The 16,258-nt window shown below is 35.4% G+C and overlaps 2 protein-coding genes across 19 annotated transcripts in view; one reads left to right on the forward strand and one right to left on the reverse strand.

The window, feature by feature from the left end:
* The window catches only part of MLLT10 (MLLT10 histone lysine methyltransferase DOT1L cofactor), a 192,477-nt gene that overhangs the window by 140,613 nt on the left and 35,606 nt on the right, over positions 1–16,258 (reverse strand). For 15 of the 18 annotated variants that reach the window (XM_081050356.1, XM_081050355.1, XM_081050364.1 and 12 more), the window contains one exon: positions 5,201–5,255. The exons of the other annotated variants lie outside the window; for them this stretch is intronic. In XM_081050356.1, the coding sequence (XP_080906482.1) occupies positions 5,201–5,255 (55 nt within the window). The remainder of the gene's footprint in view (positions 1–5,200; positions 5,256–16,258) is intronic. 18 annotated transcript variants of the gene reach the window in all.
* LOC308495818 (small ribosomal subunit protein eS12-like) lies at positions 11,739–12,185 on the forward strand (the record flags this gene model as incomplete). The annotated part of the gene is made up of 1 exon (XM_081044270.1): positions 11,739–12,185. One exon carries the CDS (start codon positions 11,739–11,741, stop codon positions 12,183–12,185), a length of 447 nt encoding a protein of 148 aa, XP_080900396.1.

The following is a 16,258-nucleotide window of genomic DNA, read 5'->3' on the forward strand; positions in this document are numbered from 1 at the left end:
CAATGTGGTGGTTCCTCAATGCCATTCCTCATATATACTCCCTCACCCCCCCCCAAAAAAAATCGTGCTAAAACATACTTTGTACACCAATGTTCCCAGCAGCATGATTCACAATAGCCAAAAGATTGAAACAATCCAAATGTCCTTCACCAAATGAAAGGATAAACAAAATGTGGTATACATACCAACATAAGGGAATATTATTCAGCCATAAAGAGAAATGAAGTACTAACATAGGCTGCAACACTGATGAAACTGAAAAACATTATGCTAGAAAGAAGATCATATGCTATGTGATTATAATTATGTAAAATATCCAGAACAGGTAAATCCATAGAGACAAAAGCACATTGGTGTTTGCCAGAGGCTGGAGGAAGAAGAATGGAATGTAGAGTTTCTAATTAAGGGAGCTTTCTATTCAGGTAATAAAAACATTCTGGAAATTGACAGTAGCTATTATACACAACATTGTGAAAGTAGTAAATGCCACTGAACTGTATACAGATGCTCTTAGACTTCCAATGGAGTTACATCCCTGTAAACCCATCGCAAATTGGAAACATCTAGGTCAAAAATGCATTTAATACACCTAACCTAACAAACATCATAGCTGAGCCTACCTACCTTAAACATGCTCAGAACACTTACAATAGCTTACAGTTAGGCAAAATCATGGAACACAATGAATACACTGCAGAGTATCGGTTATTCACCCTCCTGACCAAGTAGCTTACTGGAAGCTGCAAGTGCTGCTGCTGCCCAGCATCATCTGAGCATCAGATCAAACAAACATCTCCACCCCACGGTAAAGATCAAAATTCAAAGTACTGTTTCTACTGAATGCAGATAGCTTTCGCAGTTTAATTAATTCAAACGTTGTAAGTCAGGGATCACCTGTACCTAAAGATGGTTATTAGGTTGGTGCAAAAGTAATTGTGGTTTTTGCAATTATTTTTAACCTTTTAAACCGTAATTACTTTTGCACCAACAGTAATTTTATGCTATGTGAATTTTACCTCAATTTTATGAGAAAAAGTACTTATCCTATCCTTCCTTCATAAACTGCACTTCAGGGTAACAAAATAGTTGATAAAGAAAAGGTTCTCTTTATAGAAGTAATCCTGCTATAACATAATGATAGAATTATCAATTTATTAAACCTCTATTTAATAAAATAATGGATCTAAGTACTAATCAACAGCTAATATTACAAAAAAAATCATATGCCTCCTATGATTTGGCATGAAATCATGCCTATCATATGAAGGAAGTACACAACACTGTCTATGAAGTATTCTTGCCTGCCTCACAATAAACTGAATATGATTAAGCCTCTGTATACATTTAAGTACTACTGGACAGAACATACATGGAACCAAGTTAACATGTTAAAACACAGACACACACACACACACACACACACACACACACACACACACATCTAAGAGGCAATCAACAAAATCTACTGTGGGAAACTATACAGAGCAAATGATCCAGATTTTTCCATAAGCAAATTGACAAGAAAAAAAAAAGGAGGGAGAGAGTACAAAGAGTATGAGATATATCAAGGAACTGCAATTTTTTTAGGTATGATCATATATTGTATAGTGTTTAAATATCCATTTATGTTAGAGAATAACATAATCAAAATAATGTTCAAAATAATCAAAAGAATGGGGTAGGGAAGGATATAGATTAAAAAAAAAACAAAAAACCAGCCATAACTTGATCACTATTAAAGCCAGGTATCTGGGGATTCTCTCTACTTTTATGTATGCTTGAAATTTTTCCATAATAAAAGTGTTTTCTTACCACGCTAATATCTCTGATGTGCATTCCCTCATTTTTATCCCTCCTACTTCTGTTTTCAACCTGTCCCTCATCATCTCTCCCCTGGACTTACTGAAATAAAGCAGTCTTATCTTTGTGGAGTTTAAATTCTAACATCAGAACATAAAGCAAAAAATAAGTGTAATTAAAACAATCCTTGAAAAATTCCTTAAAATTCCAATAAAAAAAGTATATTTTGCTGTACATCATTTTGAATGTAAAACCCTATTGCATTTTATAAGTTCTTCTAATTTTTCTGACAAATAATAGTGTGCGTCAATGGCCCTCAATTCATTTTAAAATTTCTTCTTCAAGAGTGTAAGTCAGCCATCACACTACCTTTTGTCTGGCCCCCTCGGTAATATATTTTACATCTCTGTCAACGATGGAAGTTCACAAGGAATTTCCATATAGGTTTGTCTAGAGCATATGCTCAATGAGTAAAATGGCAGGCTAAATTACCTCTATAATTCCAATTATTTCTTTTTTTTTTTAATTAAATTTATTGGGGTGACAATTGTTAGTAAATTTACATAGATTTCAGGTGTACAATTCTGTATTACATCGTCTATAAATCCCATTGTGTGTTCACCACCCAGAGTCAGTTCTCCTTCCATCACCATATATTTGATCCAATTATTTTTTTTTCTATATCTGTCCCCACTCTCCCAGCTATATAGCTGATTTTCAAAAGTGTACTAAATGCACTTATAATCCAACTCTACTTTTTTTTTAACAGTTGGTCTGGACTCATACCCATCTAATCCATTCAACTCAGTGCTGTCAGAGTGATCTTTCTAAAATAGAAACCTCATGTTATTCCTCAACTACAATAGCTCCCCACAATCAATAGGACCAAATCTTTAGTATGAGAAAAAAGGGAGGGCAGGGGCTATGAAAGCAAAGAGATGGGCAGGAGAGAGGGGAAGGGAAGAAAATCTTGTCTATATCATTAGCTTCACCTCTCAGAAAGCCTTCCATTCAAACCTTACAGTCCAGTTCCCGATCATTTTCAATTCTGATATACCTGTGTCTTTGTCACTTGCTTCTCCCTTTGCCTATAATACCCTACTTTTCACACACCAACGTATGTTAGAGCACTTACTTTTAATAACTGAGAACTGTAGAGACATTGAAATTAAAGAAAATTAAAAGTTGAGTTGAGAAAATCCTAATTCTGATTGCCAGGAAAAGAATACCTAAACTAAAACTTGGAGCATATTTTCCAGCATGATAGATAGGTATTAAATATTAAAAATTAGTATTACCAATATTGTATATCAGGAACATTGTGGGGTTCTGATAACTAGTTTAGAAATATAATTAGCATTTCTTTAGGAAAATGCATTCCAGGTTCCCAAAATAACTTACAAATCAATTTTAGAATACAATTTAGTCAGAATTTTTTAAATACACATCAAATTTAAACTATAACAAAGACGGTATTTCCAATCAGTGAGGAAAAGATGAACTGTTCAATAAATGGTAAATGGACAAATGGTAGCATTTCAGCATCTAGGAAAAAATAAGATTGGATCCGTACCTCACATTGTATTACTTCGATACATTCCAAATATATCGAAGATTAAACTGTAAAAAAAAAAAAAAAAAACCACCATAAAAATACTAGAGGAAAATGTGAAAGAATTCCTTTATAACCTTGGAGTAGGGAAAACCTTGCTAACTAATGGTTACAAAAGACAAAATTAGTAAATTCAACTAAAAAAATAACCATGAAAGACAAGATTAGTAAATTCAACTGAAAAATAACCAAAGACTTCTGCATGGTAAAAAGCTCCATAAGCAAAGACTAACAACTGGGGAAAAAACTAGTTCAACTGATACCAACAAAAGCCTAATAACATGTGACGGACTCCTATGAAAACTCCAATTAAAAAAAAGACCAACCAAACAGAGAAAGCATATGAACAGACCACAGAAGAGAAAATACAAATTGCTCTTAAAAACAGGAAAACATGCTCAGCTTCACTCACAATAAGACAAATACAAAATAACTGCTCAGTGATACCAATTTCCTACTGGATTACCAACGGTATGGAGAATAGCTTTCTGTTCATTGTTGCTAGGAACATAAATTGGTACAACCACTAGGGAGAATAATTAGGGAGTATCTGCCAAAATTAACTGCAAAATCCCTCTGACCCACCAGTTTCACTTCTGGGAATTAATAATCCTACAGATGTACTTGCATACAAGCAAAATAACATATACAAGCATTAGTCATAAAAGCAGAAGATTAGAAAAGTCCATCAACAGGTGACTAATTATATAACATGGTAAAAAAAAAAAAAAGCTCTATTCTGATAAGAGATAAATTGTTCTGTAAAAAAATTAAGATGCAAGAATATATATTCATCCATTTGTATAAAAATTAGAGAAAATATTTGTCTATTTATATGTATTTGCATATGCAACAAACTAGAAGGATATGCAAACAGGTAATAAAAGCAATTATGCTGGTGGCAAGAAAGTTGTTGAGAAACTAGGCAGATGGTGGAAAGGAGGGTTAATTTTTTTTTTACATTTTGGACAATGTGACTGTATAACATAGTCTAAACATTAAATTAATATATATAAATATATATAGCCAAAAACATTGTATTTTGTTTCTTTTCTCTACTCATGCCATTACTGTATACCATGCCAAAATTACTTTAGAATTGGCTGCCCAAAATGGAAGCATATACTAAGAGTAGTTATACCTCTACTTTTTTGAGTTTCTTCATCAGTAAAACTTGATTTTCACAGTATGCTATGGTTTAATAAATTTATGTCTACATATTTAAAAATGGCACTGATCTATAAAGAAACAGACTTCTCTGAGTCTATCTCAACTAAAAATTGAGATGAAAATGAAATTAAAATACATAAAGGTCCTCAGGAAAGCATACCAAAACTTAGACAGAAGTCAGCATCTTTTTATCAAGCAAAAAGATCGTCAAGGGTGTTAAAATGAACATTCACTAGAAACATCATCTGTTCACCAATACACAAAAGAGAAAAAAAGAATCTAAAACAACAGATTCTAACTCTAACAAAAAAATAGAAAAGTGACTTATGTTTTCAAAAATAATTTCTAATATAAGAAACTATACCCAAAAACAAATCAAGATTTTAATTAAAAGTATGTGGATCATTCTGCATTAAGAAAAAACAATGCTTAATTTTGTCCACAAAGTAGTAAAACTGTGTTTCAATAAAGAAGTATTCATAAATTATATCCATTGCTGGTAAAAAATATTTGGGTGATAAACACTATTCAATTTGATAATATGAACCAACAAGTATATTAAAATACTTCCCCACTCCAGTTTTCAATAAAATTTTTTTCAAGAATCTCTGCACTTACCCCCATTATCTGTTCTTTTTAAAGCTCCATCCTTATGAGGACACAGTTCACATCTCTATTAAAAAAAAAAAAAAAGGAAACAAAGAGATTTTTCAGATTATGAAACCAAAACATCTTCCCTGTAACTTCAAAACTATTAAAAATGTGGGAACACCATTTGTACTAGTTGCCACCAAGAATAACATTTCAGAACATTCCTCACAAAGTAAGTCTTGACACAGGATCTTCCTCAGAGCACCAGGTAACTTTTAAAGAGTAAATTCTGCTTAACTTTTAAATTCCTGCCATGATTTTTTAGCACTACATTAATAAAAACAAAAAGATTCTCTAAACATAGGACTGGGACACAGATTTTATCATTTGCCCCCATCCCTTTACTTTCTACCTAGGATCAGCTAGGGTTATTTTAGTCAATTAGGTTTGGTTGGTCCAAAAAGAGCCAAATTCAAAAATTCAGAATTTTGATTTAAGTGGGAAGGCATGATCTGACACGTGCTGACCTGCCTTCTGGAAGGAAGGAACTGCTCTAATTATTCTAGTTACTCTTATCAGTCACAAACAATGTTACTCAGAAGTAATTACGGATCCTGGTCCCTACCACTCCCCAATTTAAAACCAGAAATAAACATAGAACCAGTACTAACATTTCTTTTCACTATTGACAAAAGGACAGAGTACAATTATAAAAATAATGAACAGCCCCCATGATGTCCAGCACTGGGCTCTGACCTCCCTGAGCACATGTTGCCCCCTGGGACCTTTGACACCTGGGGGTCTGAGGGGCCCTGGAAGAAAGAAAATAATAATAATAATAATAAACAGTAAGTTTCAATGGCACTGTCTTACTATGAAGAATATGTTCCTGGAGGTCACACTTAAGTATTTGTACCCTACCATGCTCCCCAAAGAGCTTTTGCAGCACACAATATACTAATATGAATAAATTACAAAGGAAAACAAGAGCAGGAAATTAAGATAAAGTAGTAAATAAATACAGAAACATAAGCCATATTTCTTGTCATCCAGTATTTCACTCGCCTGATTTTCCTCTTACCTCTTTGGCAGCACCTTTCTGCCCACCTTATCCAACTTTTAAATGTGGTAGTTCCTCAGGGCGCTTTGGCTTTAGATGCCTTTTCATTTCATGTTAAACACTAAGCAATCTCATTCATTTTCCATATATCTATTACCAAATAAATTACTAGGATATGCCAGTGACTCCCAAATTTTACCTCCTATTCAGATCTGTCCTTGGATCCATAATAGGATCCATTCCTATTGTACACTGGCACTTCAGCTCTGTCCAAAACTTATGACAACACCTGACTCTTCCTGCAGTTTTCCCTATCTTAGTAACAATACTGTTCACCACATATTATTGCCCACACCTAGACATCATCTTTTGACAGTTTCACCCTAATTCCTAACCTCATACTTAATCACATTTTGGCCATTCTTCCGCCTAAATACAGTACTGGTGAGATTTGACTACCTTTCTCCATTTACTCCATAGTACTAGCCAACAGCAAGCCAACATCAGCTTTGAGCAGGACCACTTCAGTGACCTTCAACTAAATAGTCTCCCCATATTCATTCTTACCTGACCCCCCACTTCAAAAATGCAAGTCCAAATACATCATTTCCCCACTTACAACCCTTCAGTGGTTTCCCTACCCGCAACTTTCTCTTTTCAACATTTTCACTCTCTGGGCAATAGTGCCTTCTCTTCTTTCAGTTCTATAAATACTCCAAAGCTCATTCCTGCCTCACAACCTTTTAATGTGTTCTTTTTACTTAATCTGAAATACTGTCAATCACTCCAACCCTCTTTCACAACTGAATAACTTCTATTCATCCTTCAGGTCCTTGCTTAAATCACTTCCAAAGAGGTTTCCCTAAATCCATACATTAGGTTAGGTGCCATATTATAATTACGTATACTTTCCTTCTTGTCATATATTTCAAACACAATTAATTATTTATGCAATTATGTTTATCTCCTCTGCTAGGTTATAAACTCTATTTCATGGCTGTAGCCCTAGTATCTATCACAGTCTCCAGACATGGTAACTCAAAACATATATGATGGATGGATGGAAGGAGCAAAAAAAATACGAGCACACTTGCAAAAAGGCAGGCAATAATTTGGTTCTACGTTATCCCTCACTCACAGATGGAAACACTATTAGTTGCATGATTTACCTTGTGGGAAAGAAAGAGTTACTTGTAGACGTATAACTAAATCTAATATAAAGACTATAACCAGTGATAGATTACTATTTGGCATGATTAGGTGTAAGAGTAATTGTTGAGCAATTGGGGAAAAGAAAATTCAGAGACTTTTAAAAGTTACTGATCACTAATATAAATTCAAAATGTTTGAAAAACAATTTCAATATAAGAACTAAAATTAAAATTAGTTTTTCTTCTATAAAAGAAAAACATTAGAATAGACAATTCAGAAACTTTTAATATTTTTAATTAAAGAAGATGCAACAAATATGAGAAAACATTTAGCCTCGCATATATCCACAGAAATATGAATATAAAAAATCACAAAAAAAATCATAGGCATTTTTGCCCACTAAATTAGTAAAGCTTTTCTTAAAAGATAATACCTAATGCTCAGAACATTTATTTTCATATACTGCTGATGGCACCAAATCAAATTCTTTTGGAGAGTAATTTAGCAATATGATTCAAGAAAAATACTGATTCTGTTACTTCACTTCTAGAAAGCCAAGGGAAATAATATGATGGAAATTGCATTTTTTAAGTACTGTGTCATTGTTATATCATTTATATACTATAATTTCAAGACATGACAAGAATGTGTCCAAAAATATTTCATACAGGGAGCCGGCCCGGTGGTTCAGGCATGTTCCTAACTCTAAAGGCTGCCGGTTCGATTCCCACATGGGCCAGTGGGCTCTCAACCACAAGGCTGCCAGTTCAATTCCTGGAGTCCCGCAAGGGATGGTGGGCAGCGCCCCCTGCAACTAAGATTGAACATGGCACCTTAAGCTCCCGGATGGCTCAATTGGTTGGAGCGCATCCTCTCAACCACAAGGTTGCCAGTTTGATTCCTCGATACCAGCAAGGGATGGTGGGCAGCGCCCCCCTGCAACTAACATTGAACATGGCACCTTGAGGTGAACTGCCGCTGAGCTCCCAGATGGCTCAGTTGGTTGGAGCGCGTCCTCTCAGCCACAGGGTTGCCGGTTCGACTCCCGCAAGGGATGGTGGGCAGCGCCCCCTGCAACTAGCAACGGCAACTGGACCTGGAGCTGAGCTGCGCCCTCCACAACTAAGACTGAAAGGACAACAACTTGACTTGGGAAAAAGTCCTGGAAGTACACACACTGTTCCCCAATAAAGTCCTGTTCCCCTTCCCCAATTTAAAAAAAAAAAATTTCATACAGCTGTTTATAAAAATTTTGTCAAAAGTCTAACTGCATAACAATGAGAAATTAATGCTATATTCATAAAGATTTTAACTGAATTAACAAATGCATAAAAGAAAACTAACACAGAATATAACAGGATTGTAATGAGAATGGGAAGATGAGTAAATTTATTTCTTTATTCCGAAAAATACTTCATTTGTTTTATAATTTAAATTTTTATAGAGATACATTACTATATGCTAAGTAAAATACTCATTAAGTATGACTGTGTCTTCCCACTAAAGATAAAAATAGGTGTCTAGAAGACATGAGAGAAAAAAATGATTACAGGAAAAGGTTACATTATAATTAGAAGACTGTACCCTAAGCTTAGGGAGAAAGGATCTGGTATAAGGGACCCTGGACAACAAAGACTCCAGATCCTACAGTAAAACCAATTCAAGCTGAAAAGTTTCCTGGGGCAGGCTGAAGCTATACAGGTTATTATTAGAATTCCACAGATTCATTCTTATTTTAGTAAGTGAGAGGTAGTGTTAAAAGGCACAAGTAAATCCTGTAAAATGGTACACAAATTATAAGGGGACAAAAAATATAAAATCATATTAAAGATCTCACCACATTTTACCAATAAAAAACACCTTTTAATTGAAATAGCCCAAAGAAGTAGTTATACAAGGTGGTTCTTTCTTTTCTATATCATGTGATATAGTAAGAAAGCATGCAACTATTTTCCATCTTTATACTGCAGGCAACCATTTCTAAATATTTTTCTATTTTACATTGGATTCTTTTGCCAAGGGACAAAATTTACTATATACTTCACTAAGTCAAGCTCACCCAAAATACTGACCTTTAGGAGGCTGTGGCTATATAACAACGTATTCAGCTATAGTGGTTTACCTAGACTATGATCACCATTATATTATAAAAAGCAACAAGATAATAACTGAAAATAGTATTACGTTAATAAGAAGAAGGATAAATTCAAGTTTTAAATTTGTTTTTCCTCACATAAAAGATATAACTGTGGCATGAAAAAGTACCTGCAGAATGAAACATTTACCATCATTTCTTTATTTAAGCAAAAGATAAATCTAAATTAACCTATCTTTTCTTGTGTTTTAGAAAAATTCATGGCTGCTACACTAGAAATAAGTGCCCATAGTGCCTAGGCTGTGATCTCCAAACAGCATTTCCCAAAGGAGCCAGGACTCCTAGGAAAAGTAATGATTCCTAGTCTAGGTCAAATAAGCCCCAAATACCGTTTTCTATCAGATAGCAAGAAAGCTGTAAAAGACTACATTAGTCATGTCAAAAGGACTTATGGGCCAACCTAAAGAGGCTCTGATGAAATCACTTAAGGCCAATGAAGATAATAATTGCATCGAACTGAAACATACCAAATATTTTTAAATCCATAATAAAATGAATTTCTACTTCCAAAATGGCTACGTATGCTTATAAGAGACAAACCCTTACACAGATAAGCAGCCAGATTCTGGTTTCCACCAGAAGTCAAAACGTGGAAGGATGCTTTTAGCCTAAAGACAAGCTAGTCAGCCCATAATAAGACGGAAGAACCAGAAGATAAAAGTTCAGAGCAACCAAAAAGGTGAGGTCTGAATCCGCAAGAGGAGAACCAGGGGGATGCTCCCAAATTTGATGTACAGAAAGTGCCCAAATCTCTCACTGACCTTAAACCATTGACGCACAGGGCAGGCTAGAGCTCAGTTACGGGGGGGGGGGGGGATTTGTAAGCAACTTCTCAAAATACATAATAGGCAGTTTGAATCCAACCAAATCAATTGCTGATAAAAACAGTATCAATTTCTTCAAAGGAATATACTGAAATCTAGACTCCCCACATACAACACTCATAATGTCTAGGAAACGATCCAAGTTACCTGATCTAAGAAGAAACAGGAAAATGTTAATCATGCTCAAATAAAACACAATCAGTGACGGTCAACCCTAAGATGACCGGGACATTGGAATTAGACTTTAAAATAAATAGCTATTAGAGAGCAGCCAATTAGCTCAGTTGGTTAGAACTCAAGCTCTTAGCAACAAGGTTGCCGGTTCGATTCCCACATGGGCCAGTGAGCTGCGCCCTCCACAACTAGATTGAAACAACTTGAGCTGAGCTGCCAGTGGGCTGCTGGATGGCTCAGTTGATTACAGCCGGAGCTCTCAACAGCAAGGATGCCAGTTCAATTCCCGCATGGCATGGTGGGCTGCACCCCCTGCAACTAGACTGAAAACGGCCACTGGACTTGGAGCTGAGCTGCGCTCTCCACAACTAGATTGAAGGACGACAACTTGACTTTCAGCTGATGGGCCCTGCCTGGAAAAAACACAATTACTCAATTAAAAAAAAACCAGCTATTATAACTAAGTTCTATGAGGTAAATGAAAAATGTACCTATAATAAGGGAAATAGGACATCTCAATAGCAAAAAAATAAAATAAATAAAACCTATAAAAAGAACTAAATAAAAATTCTAAAAACTTAAAAACACAGTATGTAAAGCAAAAAAATTCACTGGATCGGTTTCACAATGGCATCAAGCTGACATGACAAAGGAAAGAGTCAGTCAGCTGAAAGCAATAGTGAAAAGAATAAAACAGGGTTCAGGGACCTACTGGACAGTATCAAGAAGTCTAACGTGAATAACTAAAGGCCTAGAAAGGGGAGAGGGATATGAATATGAGAAATTGGGAGCAAAGAAAATTCTGAAGACATAATGGATGAAAACTTCCTCAACTTGAAGAAAGACAAATTTATGGATTCAGGAAGCTCAGTGGACCCCACGTAGCCAAACCGCTTGCTAAAAAGCAAAGGGAAAAGTCTTGAAGCAGCCAAGAGAAAATGACACATCAAATACAGGGGAACAGTCACTGGATAAACGGCTAATTTTTCATCGTAAATTATGGGAGCCAAAAGAGAACAAAACAACATCTTTACATCTTTTTCCTCTGTTTGAAGGAAAAAAAAACTCAATCCAGAATTCCACATCCAACTAATATATCCTTCAAAAATGAAGGTGAGCTCTTTTCCTGCCACCATTGAGTAGCGCGGAGGCAGAGGCTTGGATGCGTTCAAGATTCGGCTCCACCCGTAACCCACCGCCATGGCCGAGGAAGGCATTGCCGCTGGAGGTGTAATGGACGTCAACACTTCTGTACAAGAGGTGCTGGAGACCGCCCTCATCCACGATGGCCTAGCACGTGGAATTCGCGAAGCTGCCAAAGCCTTAGACAAGCGCCAAGCCCATCTTTGTGTGCTTGCATCCAACTGCGATGAACCTATGTACCACAAGTTGGTGGAGGCCCTCTGTGCTGACCACCAAATCAATCTAATTAAGGTTGATGATAACAAGAAACTAGGGGAATGGGTAGGCCTCTGTAAAACCGACAGAGAGGGAAAGCCCCATAAAGTAGTTGGCTGCAGTTGTGTGGTGGTTAAGGATCATGGCAAAGAGTCGCAGGCCACGGATGTCATCGAGGAGTACTTCAAATGCAAGAAATGGTCAAATAAACTTGGCTTTTGTTTTTCATCTCAAAAACAAAAAAAATGAAGGTGAAATAGATATTTTCAGATAAAAGAGAGCAAACAGAACTCATTACCAGCAAACGTGAACTACAATAAGGTCTAAAAAAATCTTCAATATGAAGGAAAATGGTACTACATGAAAAATGCAAATCTTCAAAAAGCACAGAGCACCACAAATGGTAAATATCTGGGTAAATACAAAAGACCTTTAGTTCTTATTCTTAAAAATACCTATTATTGAAAGCAAAAATTATAATATGTTCTTCTAGGATTTACAATACATATAGATCTAATACATATGACAACAGCATAACTGACAGCAGACAGAGGTGATGTAAAAGAATCTCTTAAGGACACAAGATCTTTACACTTTACAAGAAGTGGTATAGTATTAACTATAAGTGGTACACTATATAAATAGACTGTAAAAAGGTAAAGAAATATATTGAAATTGCTAGAGGAATGCTAAGTAACCAATGCAAAAAGAAATAGCTTTACAAAAACGATATCAAAAATTCTAATATATATGCAAAAAAATTATTATATAATTTCGTATTATATAAAAGTCACTTGAAATGGATCATATACTAAATATGAGTTAACACTATAAATTTCTAAGAATCAAACAGGAGTCAATCTTCATGACATAGGGTTGAACAATGGTTTCTTAGACACACCAAAAGCAGAGGCAACAAAGTAACAAATTAGAATTTACCAAACCTAAAAATTTTGGTACTGCAAATGAGTCAAGTAAGACTATCCACAGAATCATGGACCTAGAGCACATTATGGTAAGTGAAATAAGTCAGACAGAGAAAGACAAATACCATATGATCTCACTTATATGTGGAATCTAAAGAATAGAATAAATGAACGAACTAATCAGAAACAGTCTCAGAGACATAGAGGAAAAACTGATGGTTGCTAGATGGGGGGGAGGGGACAAGGGAGAAAGTGAGGGGATTAGAAAGTACAGTGGGTAACCACAAAATTGCCATGGGGTTACAAAATTCAATTTGGGGAATGTAATCAATAACGTTGTAAAGATTTTGTAGGGTATCCGACGGACACTTGTCTCATTAGGGAGACCACCTCAGGGATGGTGTAAATGCCTGATCACTGCATTGTACACCTGAAGCTGAAGCTGAACAATAATGAATGTCAACTAGAATTATACATATGTATGAATATATATATATATATATATACATATGTGTGTGTGTGTGTGTGTGTGTGTGTATATACACATAGTCATAAGAAGTGGAGTACAGCATAAGGGATAGAGTCAGTGGAAATGTAACGGCTGTGTGAGATGTCAGAAGGGTAGTAGATTGGGGGAGGGAGGTTATCACTCTGTGAGGGGTGTAAATGATGTCTAACTATTAGTGTTTTGTGCACATGAAACAAACAAACAAATAAATAAAAGACCATCCACAGAATGGAAGAAATATTTACAAGTCACATATCTGATAGGGGGCTTATATCCAAAATATATAAAGAGCCCTACAACCCAATAATAAAGATACATAACCAATTAAAAATTGTGCCAAGGATCTAAACAGACATTTCTCCAAAGAAAACATCAATAACCAAAACAAGCACATAAAAAGATGTTTAACACCACTAGTCATTTAGGAAATACAAATCAACACCATAAGGAGATACCACTAGGATGGCTAAAATCGAAAAGAGAATAGATATACATATCCTGTTGGCAAGGATATGAAGAAATTAGAACTCTCATATATTGCTAATGAAATGTAAATTGATATAGTTGTTTTGGCAGTTCTTCAAATGGTTAAACATAGTTATTACATGGCTCAAAAATTCCACACCCAAAAAAAATAAAAACATACATCTACATAAAAATCTGTACAGGGCCGGCCCGGTGGCTCAGGTTGGAGCTCCGTGCTCCTAACTCCAAAGGCTGCCGGTTCGATTCCCACATGGGCCCGTGGGCTCTCAACCACAAGATTGCCGGTTCGATTCCTCGACTCCCACAAGGGATGGTGGGCAGCACCCCCTGCAACTAAAATGAACACGGCACCTTGAGCTGAGCTGCTGCTGAGCTCCCAGATGGCTCAGTTGGTTGGAATGCGTCCTCTCAACCACAAGGTTGCCAGTTCGACTCCCGCAAGGGATGGTGGGCTGTGCCCCCTGCAACTAGCAACAGCAACTGGACCTGGAGCTGAGCTGCGCCCTCCACAGCTAAGACTAAAAGGACAACAACTTGAAGCTGAATGGCACCCTCCACAACGAAGATTGAAAGGACAACAACTTGACTTGGAAAAAAGTCCTGGAAGTACACACTGTTCCCCAATAAAGTCCTGTTCCCCTTCCCCAATAAAATCTTTAAAAAAATAAAAATCTTAAAAAAAATCTTTACAGAAATGTTCTTTTCTCTTTTTTTGTACACAAATGTTCTTAACAGCATTATTCATAATTGTCAAAATGTAAATATGACCTTAATGTTCATCAACTAATGAGTGAGTAAATAAAATGTGGTATATCTAGACAATGGAATGTTATCCAACAATAAAAAGAAATAAAGCTGTAATACATGCTATAACATAAGTGAACCTTAAAACGATTATGCTAACCACATATTGTATGATTCCATTTATATGAAATGTCTAGAATAGAGACGGAAAGTAGATTCGTGGTTTCCAGGGATTGGAGAGGGTGGGTAATGGGTAGCAGCTGCTAATGGGCACAGAGCTTTTTTGAGGCGATGAAAATGTTTTAAAACTGATTATGGTTATGGTTGCACAATTCTGTGAATATATTAAAAAAACCACTGAATTGTACACTTTATATGGCTGAACTACGTGATATGTGAACTTTACCATTACAGCAGACAGCTGTAATAATGTTTTTAATATTTAAAAAACATTTAAATATTAATTTTCAAATATACTAAGAAAAAGACACAGGAAAAACTTACTAAAATGGTAGACCTAAATCCAATTATATAATTACATTAAATCTTGAGATCAAACTTAAGAGACTCCTAATGATAAGCATCAAATAATGAAGATATAATAATCATAAATGTGTCCCTAGTAACAATGCTTCAAACTGAGGCAAAGCTATCAAAAGTAAAGGGATAAATACACAAATCTACATAGTAAGATATTTTAACATCTCTGTCTCAGTAATCTGTCTCTAGTTTTGTCCAAAACAAGACCCCCCCAAAAAAATCAATAAACACATGGCTAACCTGCACAATACTATAATATAAATAACTACACACATTCTTTTCAGGTGAACATGGTACCATATACATGAAAGACCATATACAACACATACACAAAACGAGACACAATGAATTTAATATGGCTGAAATCATAAGAGAATATGTTCCCTGACCACATTAGAAAAAAATAAAAGTGTTAAATTAATGATCTAAGATCCCACATAAAGAACCGATGAAAGTGCAAAATAAACCCAGAGTAAGTAGAAGAAAGGAAACAGTAAAGATAAGAAGCAGAAAAAAATGAAATAGAAAAGAAACAACAGAGACAATTTAAAGTCAAAGTTAAATCCTTTGGAAACATCAACAAAGTTGATAAAACTCTAGCTAAAACTGATTGTTAAAACATACACAAATTACCAATATCAGGAATAAGGAAGAAAAGAACCCACAGGTATTAAAGGGATAAGATTATTAGTAAGTTTATGCTAACCAAATTAACAACATGGATGAAAACTTCCTTGAAAAATACAACTTACCAAAACTGACAAGATGAAACAGAAAGTTAGAAGAACCCTTTCAGTTGAATTCATTATCAAACTCCTTCCTCAAAATAGAACTCTAGGCTCAGATTTTTCACTGGTAAATTCCTTCAAATCACCAAGGAAGAAACAGCATCTCACTCAAACACTTTCAGAAAATAGAGAACCCTTCCAAAATAATTTTCAAGTTCAGCAAGAATAATACTAACGAATGTACCAATAATACTGAAAAGAAGCTAAAAAAAAAACCAAAAAACTACAGACTAACATCCCTCATGTAAAAAAAAAAAAAAAAAATCCCTCATGTACATAAGATGCAAAATATTTAATAAACTATTCTGCAATATACAAAAAGGATAATAC

Source organism: Rhinolophus hipposideros (genome assembly GCF_964194185.1).
Source record: "Rhinolophus hipposideros genome assembly, chromosome: 1".
Taxonomy (NCBI): domain Eukaryota; kingdom Metazoa; phylum Chordata; class Mammalia; order Chiroptera; family Rhinolophidae; genus Rhinolophus; species Rhinolophus hipposideros.